The sequence below is a fragment of the Vulpes lagopus genome, chromosome 8 (assembly GCF_018345385.1).
Source record: "Vulpes lagopus strain Blue_001 chromosome 8, ASM1834538v1, whole genome shotgun sequence".
NCBI lineage: Eukaryota > Metazoa > Chordata > Mammalia > Carnivora > Canidae > Vulpes > Vulpes lagopus.
Genome location: NC_054831.1, coordinates 83162443 through 83172666, shown reverse-complemented (window position 1 = coordinate 83172666; position 10224 = coordinate 83162443). Strand labels below are relative to the sequence as shown.

The window sequence follows — 10224 nt, the reverse complement described above, 5'->3', positions numbered from 1 at the left end:
CGGACACGGACCGGGCTGCGGCAGAGGCCCGAGTGCCTGGGGCTTGCCCAAAGCTGCTGCTTCCATTAGGTGTTCTCGGGGCACCACCTGGCCTGACCTGGCGTCCACCCCACGGGCGCACGGTGGACCGTCACGTCCTCCGCCCTGCGTCTGTCCAGTGCAGGTTACTTGCCAGTCTTTGTCTGTCTGACCTGGACGGACTCGGACTCCAGGGCCGCTCCAGGGGCCTTCTGGGGACGTCCCTACACTGCCCTGGTGCCGCAGCTAGTGCCTGCTCTGCAGCCCTGGAGGCCGCGCTCGCTGGCCAGGCCCATGTGGAGTGGCGCCCCCGAGTCTGCGGGCGTCGGTGGGGAGGAAAGAGCGGAGCCTGCGCTGGGCCACGCCGGCGGGACCAGCCCAGCTTCCCGCGGGCTCCCGGGCCCTACCTTTCCGTAGAGCCTGGCCCACCGCGCCGAGAACACATGCTTGCAGAGCCGCGACGAGCCCCCGCAGCTCCTCTTGCCCGTGGTGCCGTCGATGACCTCCACGTCCGTGTTGCCCATCACCCAGTTCACGCTGAAGTGCGGCGACTTCCCCGGCTGGCGTGCCTCCGCATGGCTCACTCCTGGCAACACAGCGCGGGAGCCGGGCTCAGCGGGTCGGCTGGGAGAGCCCCCAGGATGGCGCGGGCTGCTCCCGGGAGACAAGGCCCAGAGGCCCGGCGGCGGCGAGAGCCCAGCAGTCCCGGCCGCCCCGGCCTCTGCGCTGCACACCTGCTGCCCCTGCCCGGTGCCCCCCGAGGGTGACCCGGGGAAGGCACGTGGGCCCCACCAGGCGGGGGGACAGCCCCATGCACCCCCCTACACCCCTCCCCAGGCCACCTCTCCGACCTGAGCGCCCCTTGTCCTGGCCTGGAGGGCCCAGGGGCTTCCCCGGGCCTGTGTCCAGGGAGGGTGGGCGCCGGTTTCGCAGACGGTGCTCATGCCGCCACTGGACTGTGGGTCACAGTGCAGGGGGGATGCCTGGTGTCGGAAAGCATCTGAGCGCGAGGGGCTGGGCAGGTGTGAGGCGGTAACCCCGCGTCCGGGGGCCCCGCACCCCAGGCCCTCCTGGGGCAGCTGGCCCGTCAGCTCTGGGTGCTGCCAAGCTACAGATACAAGTCCACCCCCCACCATCAGAGGCCCCCCCACCATCTGAGGCCCCCCCACCATCCGGGGCTCCCCCCACCATCCAGGGCTCCCCCCACCATCCAGGGTTCCCCCTGTCCGAGGCCCCCCCCACCATCCAGGGCTCCCCCATCCAAGGCTCCCCTACCATTGGAGGCCCCCCCCACCATCCCCTAATTTGGGGCTCCCCCCATCATCTGGGGCCCCCCTCCGCGTGCCCGCCCCCGGCGGCTACAGCGCCTGTGGCCCCAAGTGGGAGGCCCTAAGGGCTCGTCTAACTGCTAACCTACACTCTAGTTTGAGAAAACCCTTGTGCGCCTCTGTTTAAAAAGCGAGGCCATGGAGCGTTTCTTCAGGTCGCTGGTGGGCCGGGCGTATTTAAGATTTAATTCCCTTTCTCCGAATTCTATCTACACATGACATTCAGGAATAGAATTTTTATAGGAAGAGGGTCAAGTGCCTACCTCAGGCAGCACTGGCTTCCATCTTGTGAGACGGATTCAACATCGAGTCCTGCAGTGGCGGTCAGGTGTAGACCAGGCTGCTAGTGTGCTCTGCCCCCTGCCAGACCCTGTGTGCGGCCCTCACACGTAGGCATGCACACATGGACATGGCATGGTGCATGTGCTTCTCACGGGAGTGGAGCTTGGACTAATTGGCGCGGACTCGCAGATGTGGGGTCGGTCCGCTTGCTCGCATCGGCGCAAACATTGAGACGATTGGCAGTGATTTTATAGCCACTGCCTCGTCCTATGAGAGCACATCTTGGGGTGAGTGTGCGGAGCATAGTAGGGTCTGGAGAGGGTGAGAACTGGGCATGGTCTTTTTGCCGAGCGACGCCTGTTGCAAGTCCTGCAGGTTCCTAAGGTCCGAGGGACACACGTAGGAATAACTGGGCTTTCCCCTGGCGTCCCCTCATCTGAGCGGCGGTGAGCTGGTGTCTGCCGGGTGTGTGCAGTGCTAGGAGGGCACTGGGGCACCTGCTTGGGCGCTGGGGCACCTGCTTAGATGCTGGGGCACCTGCTGGGCGCTGGGACACCTGCTCGGGTGCTGGGGCACCTGGGCACCTGCTGAGCGCTGGGGCACCTGCTTAGATGCTGGGGCACCTGCTGGGCACTGGGGCACCTGCTCAGGTGCTGGGGCACCTGCTCGGGTGCTGGGGCCTCCTGTTGTCATGAGCGCTTCCCCCTGATTTTCAGGGGCTGCCTTCCTGCGGGCAACAGGAGCCATGCGAGTCTGAATAGTGACCGTGGTCTGTGGTCCTCACAGCTCAAAATGCACGGGCTCCCAGGACACCTCTGAAGGCTGTGACCCTTCCTCTGTGGCAGGAAAAAGTGTGACTACTTCATGTTGCAACCTGACAGTGACACAGTTCTTGGCACCTGTAAGGGTTGTCATTTCTTTGAGAGACACGGGACGAGGGGACTTCAGCAGAACATGGTCATGGTTTCCTCCTATGACACGTGTTTCTCTCCTAAGGCACCTAAACTGACGTAATAAGCCGAGGGTTGTACTGGATAAAAATGTGGATTATCTTCATCAGTCTTTATTCTGCTCTATCCATTGGGGGTGGTTTTCCTTGTGCCCAAGTAGCCCAACTAATGTCTCCTGGGGTGTGAGTCTCGAGGCGCGTGAGCTCTGTGTCTGTCCAGACTGTGGTCTTGCCCTCATTTTTACTTTTTAAAGACTTATTTGTTATTTTAGAGAGCGAGCGAGCATGCACACGAGTAGGGGAGGAGGGTCAGAGGCAGAGGGAGAAGCAGACGCCCCGCTGAGCAGGGAGCCTGAAGTGGGACTGGATCCCAGGACCTGAGCTGAAGGCAGATGCTCTCCCCCACGGAGCCCCCCCCCCCCCGGTGCCCCCTCCTTGCCCTCATTTTTACAAGATACTTTCAGTGGGTCTAGAATTTTCGGTTGAGATTGATTTCCTATCAGCATCTTAGAGATACTGTTTTGTTGTTTTTTTATCTCCCACGAAGCAGCTGATCCGGCCCCCTGGAGCTGCACCTGTATGTCCCCGACTGCTTTTACCATCTTCCTTTTGTCTCTTCATTGGTTTGGTTTGGTAGCAGTTTTGCCGCTGGGAGGAGGACTTGAGGTTCTTTTTGGGCCACGCTGTGCTCCTGGGTCTGTCACTGATGCTTCACATGCGTCCTGGGGAGAGACTGGCTGTTGGCTCTCTGCACGCGGCTCCTGCTCTGCGGCTTCTCTCTCCGTCTGGAGCAGGTTAGTCGCACTTCCTCGCCCCGTCTCTGACCTCTTTGTGTTTTCCCGCTGGACGGTTACTTTCATGACTCAGCCTGGTTGGTCCGTGGTGTCCAGCTGTCTCGTCAAACACCGGCCAGCCGTCGCTGTGAGGGTGCTTGCGGGTGTGACTGACGTGGAGGAAAGAGATGACTGTCCTCTGTGCAGGGCCTCATGCCATCGGTCGACTTTCCGTGGACTCGGTGGCAGCATGGTCTCCCGCTGGAATTTCCAGGCTGCCTGGGGACCACACCTGCCAGCCCCGCACACACATGAGCAGTTGCCTGAAGCATATCTCTTTTCTATTAGGGGAATGAATATACTCTACTGGTTCTCTTCTCTGGAAAACCCTCACTAACCCACCTGCGTTCTGGAGGGTTCCTTCAGGCCGATCTTCCAACTTACTAATTCTCTCCTCAGCTGTGTTTATTTTTATTCATCTATTATTTTAAAAAAGATTTCATTTATTTGACACACAGAGAGTGCGAGTGTACACACAGTTGGGGAGGGGCAGAGGGAGAGGGAGAAGCAGGTTCCCCACCGAGCAGGGAGCCCCACGTGGGACTCGATCCCAGGACCCTGGAATCATGACCTAAGCCAAAGGCAGATGCTTCACCGACTGAGCCCCCCAGGTGCTCCAGTCCTTATTTTAAGATGACTATAATATTGCGTATTAGTTACCACCTGCATAAAAAACGAAGTTTGCTACTATCCCCCACTGGGTGGTTTTGCAAGATACTGTTAATGATCATTAATTTTAGGAATTTCTCCTGAATCAAAGAGGCTTTGGCTCTCCACCTCAGGTTCCGCAGCTCAATGTGACAATACACGGAGATTGGGACTCGCAGAAATGTGGGTCTGCCTGGCCTCGGGCCTCCTCCATCCCACCCACTTCCCTCCTGCACAGAGGCATCCGGAGCGCGGCCCGCAGGTGCCGGGGGCAGGCTTTATGCTGTTGGCGACATCTCCGTGAACCAGCTGCTTGAGAAACATGGAGTCCACGAGGCCCTGACCCACCAGCGACCCACTTTTACTCCTTCAGGGAGATGCTCCTCTTATCACAGCCTGTGATTCCCATCGTGCGATTGTAAACCAGGGTCCGAGACAGCCCACGGCTCTGACGTCCAATCCCCAGGGCCCGTCTCTCCAGTTTTGTCTCCATGGCCAGGAGCTTGTCATGGGCCGTAGCCTCCTCCCGAGTGTTCTCTTCGGTGCGGACTAAGGATGTTCGACGTTGAACACCAGGGCCATTGGATACGGCTGCTACTAGGAACAAAGACCGTGTGTATCCCACCCGGGCTGCTCTTCTTCCCGATGAAGAAAAAGGAGACTTAGGTTGAGCACGGAAGCTCACACAAACCACACCCTCAGCCTAGCGGAACAGCTTCGAAGTCACTTTCTACTCCACTTAGTGTTTTTCTAAAAAAATGAGTATTTGGAGCAGAGATTTTCCTTAATTATCTTCATCACCATGTTCTCATCATATCGAATATGCTGAGAAAGACGGAGGGCCAGTTCCCTTAGGGCGGCTGCTCTCATGGGGGATGTGACTCGCTGTCTGGACGTCTGACGTCCCGCCTCGGTTCCGCCCACAGGTGCAGACTGGTCTGTGTGGACTGTCTCAGGATATCTGCGGAGGACATTAATATGCGTCCTACAACTGTGTCAATAGGGTGTCTTTTTCGGCTCGGCTGCTTCTTATTAACCCAGAGCTGACGGAGCCCCCATGAAGCGGCCAGACTCCTACGGCACGTGGGCTTCATCTCCTCGGGCAGTTTTGCAAACTGACCTTGAGGGAATCTTCAAGCAGATTTCATGTGCTTGTCTGAGTGCGCTTTTCATTACTATCCTCATACAAGTTCTCTCTTGTCTCTCCCTGTTGCAGAAAGTCCTGATGATTTCCTCCCAAAATTTGCATGATTAGCTTTTAAATATCCAGAGCAGAGCAGCTAAGAGCATGCAGGTGAGACACCACAGTTTAGGCTTATTTGCATCTCTGCAGTAACAAAAGCTGTGTTTTAAATCAGCATCTGAGGATGGACTGAAACGTCCAGTCAGGTCGTCCTGGTTGCAGGTAGGGGTGAGTGTCTCCCCAGGGTGGGGGTTCACACGGGAGGCTCAGGCACTTCGCCATCAGGTTGCACCACTCGATGGTTTAGAGTGTTCTGAGATTCTCTAAAGGAGCTTTTTTTTTTTTTTTTTTTTTTAAATTCACTGCATTTACAATGATCATTCAAATAAATGACCCTGCTCTGCTCTGAGTTCCAGTTGAACATATGATTTTAAAATAGCTTTGCGAGGGAACGGATGGCCAGACAGTAACATCCAGAACCCAAAGGGTGGGTGAGAACCAGCCCCTCCAGGGGCGCCTGGGTGGCTCGGTCGGCGAAGGTCATGATCCTGAGGACCCTGGGGTCAAGCCCCACTGGCCTCCCTGCTCAGTGGGGCGTCTGCTTCTCTCTCTGCCCCTCTTTCTTGTGCTCTCTCTCTCTCTGTGTCAGATAAATAAATAAAATCTTAAAAAAAAAAAAAAAAGCCAGCCAGCCCCTTGCGGGGAGGGGAGTAAGGATTTGCAGGTGCATTTCCTTGTGTTCGCAGAGCTTGAGTGAATTCCCCACTAGGAGAGGGAAGTGGAGCCACGGAGCTCCGAGCCTAGGAGAGGTGTCCCGTGACTCTCGTTGGAGCCGTGAGGATTCTTATATTAACTTAGAGCCCGAAGGACTGAGGTTTGTAGGGCCCCCGAGTTGGGAGCATTTGATTTAGCACCAAACCTAGTCCTCGTTCTAGGACTTTGGGCTCCAGGGTCGGGTTGGCAGTTCGGCTGTGAGAAGTTTGCCATTTTGAGAGAAAAAAAAGGGGAAGTGGGGGGGAATGAAAGAAAGAGGTTGAAATTGAGCCAAAGTGCTATGTGATCAGAATACAAACTGAACTCACCAACTGTTTTTTTTTTTTTTTAATTTTTATTTATCTATGATAGTCAGACACACAGAGAGAGAGGCAGAGACACAGGCAGAGGGAGAAGCAGGCTCCATGCACCGGGAGCCCGACGTGGGACTCGATCCCGGGTCTCCAGGATCGCGCCCTGGGCCAAAGGCAGGCGCCAAACCGCTGCGCCACCCAGGGATCCCCTCACCAACCGTTTAAAAAAATAAATGTGCCTTTATAGACTTTGAGTTGGAGCGCGTTTGCCCCCATCCTGGGGCGCTGGGCGAGCCGGCTGTGGGCGCCACTCCTGCCACCCCTTCCCCAGCAGCCCGGGCCTAGTGGGCGCCCACGGGCCCCGACGCCGCCTCGCATCCCAAGATGCTCCTGTCCCCCGGGCTCCAGGGAACTGTGGGAGACAGGCAGGAAAGCCTCGGGCCGCCGGTGGCCCCACTGACTCCTGATGGGCGCACACGCCGCCCGCTCCTGCCCCAAGCGGGGTGGCCCCCCTGCCTCCGGGCGCGGTCTTGCCCCCCCCGCCCCCCCCCCCCGCCAGGCTGCGCCCAGGCTTGTTCTCAGGAACCAGGAGGGGCTCGCCACGCGCGCTCCCCCCCAGTGCGACCCTGGCCCCGCTGACCCGGTGCCCACCCGCGGCGCGGGGCTGAGCAGGTGCCGACGTGGGCTGTCCCCCGGGCGCCGTGGTGGGGGGGGGGCTCCCGCAGCCCCTGGGGCAGCCAGCGGCCTGCACGGCCCCCGGGGAGGCGCCTCCCACCCAGCGGAGGGAGAGACTACCCTGTCCACGCGTGGTTCCCGGTTACGTGGGGCTGCGGCGCGGCAGCGGCCTCCTGTCCTCTCCCCTGCCTCCAGGCCGCGCTGTACCTTCCTCTCTGAAGCCCCGGAGTGGTGTCAGTTTGCTTGCTAAGCCTTTTGTTTTTTTTTAAGGTTTTAATAAATTTGATAGGGAGGGAGAGAACGAGCTGAGGGAGGAGCAGCCTCCCCGCTGAGCAGGGAGCCCGACGCAGGACCCGATCCCAGGACCCTGAGATCACGACCTGAGCCGAAGGCAGACGCCTCACCAACGAGCCCCGGGCGCCCCTGCTCGCTACATCTCAATAGCCATCAGCCAAAATGGGTAAAATCTGCCCGAGTCAGGACCCATGGGTGCGGCCGATGGGCCCTTATTCCCGCATCTATGGGGACAGCGTGCTCTTACCGCTGAGGAGGGGCCGATTGTGCCGGTAGGAGGTGGGCAGCTGGCCGATGTCCTCAGTCCGGTGGCTCATGACCCGGGACAGGTGGCCCGTGTGGTGCAGACTCCCCACGATGATGCTGTGCAGGTACACGGGCTCGATGAAGTGGCACAGCAGTGCGCCCTGCAGGCCCAGCACGTTCCACCTGCAAGGACAGGGTCAGTGCGGTGCTCACCAGGCAGGCGGCAGTGCCCAGGGCCTCCCTCCACACCCCCGGAGCCCCGGGAGCCCCGGGCCTAGCCTGCCTCCGCTGGGCTTGGCCGTGTTGTGGGGACAGGCAGGCCCAAGGGAGGAGGGCCCTTGGCCACACCTGGCCCCACGGAGGGGCTGCAGGCTTGGGTGGCTCAGGGCGCTGAGCCCCTAACCCCATGGGCGCCGCGACGGGGCTCTGCGTTTCCATGATTGGGGCTTCCTTTTCTGGAAAACAAGTTGTTAGATGGCATGGAAACTATATATTCTCTCAGGGACTGGAGTTAGATTAAAAAAAAAAATACCCTGTGTCTCCAAAGCGAATCTGAATTTTTCTTCATGTGAGCCAGGAAGTATCAGAAACGGAGTTTGTTTATTTCTGTTTAGGGGAAAAGACATTCTCCCCCTTTTGTCCTCAGCAGCCAGGATGACCTGTTGTGTCATTAAATGACATTAATAAATGACCCTGCTCTGCTCTGAGGAAGATTTTGATTTTAGAAGCTCAGATCAGACATGAAGGACCGGGCTGTCCTCGGAAAAAAATACAGCCCTGGGCAAGCGTGGTTGCTTCTGCGAGCCCCGATGACCGCAGCATTGTAGGATTTTTTTTTCTTTTTTTTCCCCTAAACTTGGGTGGTACAAGGTTATGTGCATCGGTCTGAGGCAACATTTCGTGGTTTCCACTGTAAATAACGTGTTAAAACCCAACCTCCATCAGCAGCGAACATTATGCAGCTAATTTCTTACATCATTGTTCTTTTCATTAATTAACATTTCTCCGCTGTTAGAGCAATTATTGTGGCGCCTCCGTGCCGTACATTTCTTTTCATGATTAATAAGGAGTCATTATATTCCCCTTTTCCTGAAGCAGTCAATTAACACAGAATCCTTTCCATTAATTACCGAATGTTTAAAACCAGCATGCCCTACCTGGAGAGCAATCTGCTCCGGGAACCTGTGACACCAATTGCTTTAAAAAGTTCTCTTTAAATTTTATTCTGAAAACACAAGCAATTTAGCTGGTGATATTAATTTGCCTCAGAAGCATCGTGGTGAATGAGAGACATGTTTTAATCTCATGCAAGAAAAGGCAGCCATCTGGCGGGCGAGGATCGAGAGAGCGAATCTCCTGCTCTCCTCGCAAACGCAGGTCATTAAAGTAATGTGTTCATCTACATAAAACTCAAATGGAATATAAAAGGTAATATTTATATACAAACAGTTTAGTCCTACAATTTAAACAGTCATTGGTTTTATGAAACATTTACTTTAGTCTATCAGATTTGCATAACTTCGCTTAAAAAAATAATTGTGGTCATTTCTGTAGGTCCCATCACCTCTTTCAGAAAGGGCTGAACCCGCTGTCCTTCGGAGACTTACGTGGTTTCTACCAAAGAGAACATCAAAAAGTTTCGGAGGTGTGGACTCCTAAAGGCAACTGGAGCACGTGTCCCCGGCCGCGGGGGCCTTCCCTCGGTGATGTGGCCGCTGCCGGACTCCGCCGTCGCGGGCGTGTGAGCTGGCCTGTGCACTCCCGCCGACGAAGCGCAGAATCTGGGAGGGGAGTTTGGGGCATGTGAGCTTTCCGTGGAAGGAGCACCGCGGTGTTTTGAGTGGTCATTGAGGGATGGGGCCAGGATTTCCAGGAGTACCAGGGAGTGACAGAAAAAAATCCAATAAAGTCACTTGGTCGGATGCTACTTTGGATGCCTCCTCCTTGGGTCAGAAGAATGCGAGAAAGCAGGAGCAAGGGTAGCAGTTAGTGCGACGGTTTCCGGCGTCTGCTGTCAAGTGCACACGTTATTCCCGACCCACTTGGAGGCTTTCCTGTGTTGGCACCAAGTGATGAGCACAGGAACTCTTGCGGACGAAGTCACAGGCGCCATCTGCCCGCAGGTAGGGTGCTACGTCACCGCCGGCCGCCAGGGGTTCTGGGGGTGTGTCTGTTCTTATGTCTGACCGTTAGTGAACCTTTAACATTTCTTACAAGTTGAAAGCAAGGAAATGGACATCCCCCCCCCCCCCCCCCCGCCCCCGATAACGAAGCACTTGCCCGAAATCGGCCAAGTCTCGAACAACAAGGTTGGCGTTCCCGGGAGAGTGCGGTAGGCCATTCGGGTGTTGGCTGTGAACAAAAGTTCTGGAACATAACTGAGTGGTTTTGATTCTGCGGGATTGTCTGAAAACAAATGACTTCTCTATGTGGCTTCCTCTTAATAACCTTCATAATAAAGAGAAAATCAAGCCTCTCCTTGTCTGGCTCTAGGAGTTTGAATGCATTCAGCTCACACGATCGATAAAACCAAATGTCTTCCTGAATATGAACTGGGGAACCGTCGGCGTTGAGGACTGAATGAGAATGCCTCTCCTTTTTGTTCAAACAGCTGATACTCCTGCGATGTTGACAGAGAAAGAAAGAGATCCCGCGTCTGGTTTTCAATATAGATAATCCCTCAATAAATAGATTTCTGTCC

At 56.3% G+C, this 10224-nt stretch overlaps 1 protein-coding gene across 2 annotated transcripts in view; it reads right to left on the bottom strand.

Annotated features, from left to right (window-relative positions):
- ADARB2 (adenosine deaminase RNA specific B2 (inactive)) overlaps nt 1–10224 on the bottom strand; it is a 339341-nt gene that overhangs the window by 4292 nt on the left and 324825 nt on the right. For both annotated transcript variants that reach the window (XM_041767012.1, XM_041767013.1), the window contains 2 exons: nt 7525–7706; nt 426–604 (listed from right to left, as the gene is read on the bottom strand). In XM_041767012.1, coding sequence (XP_041622946.1) covers nt 426–604; nt 7525–7706 — 361 coding nt within the window. The remainder of the gene's footprint in view (nt 1–425; nt 605–7524; nt 7707–10224) is intronic.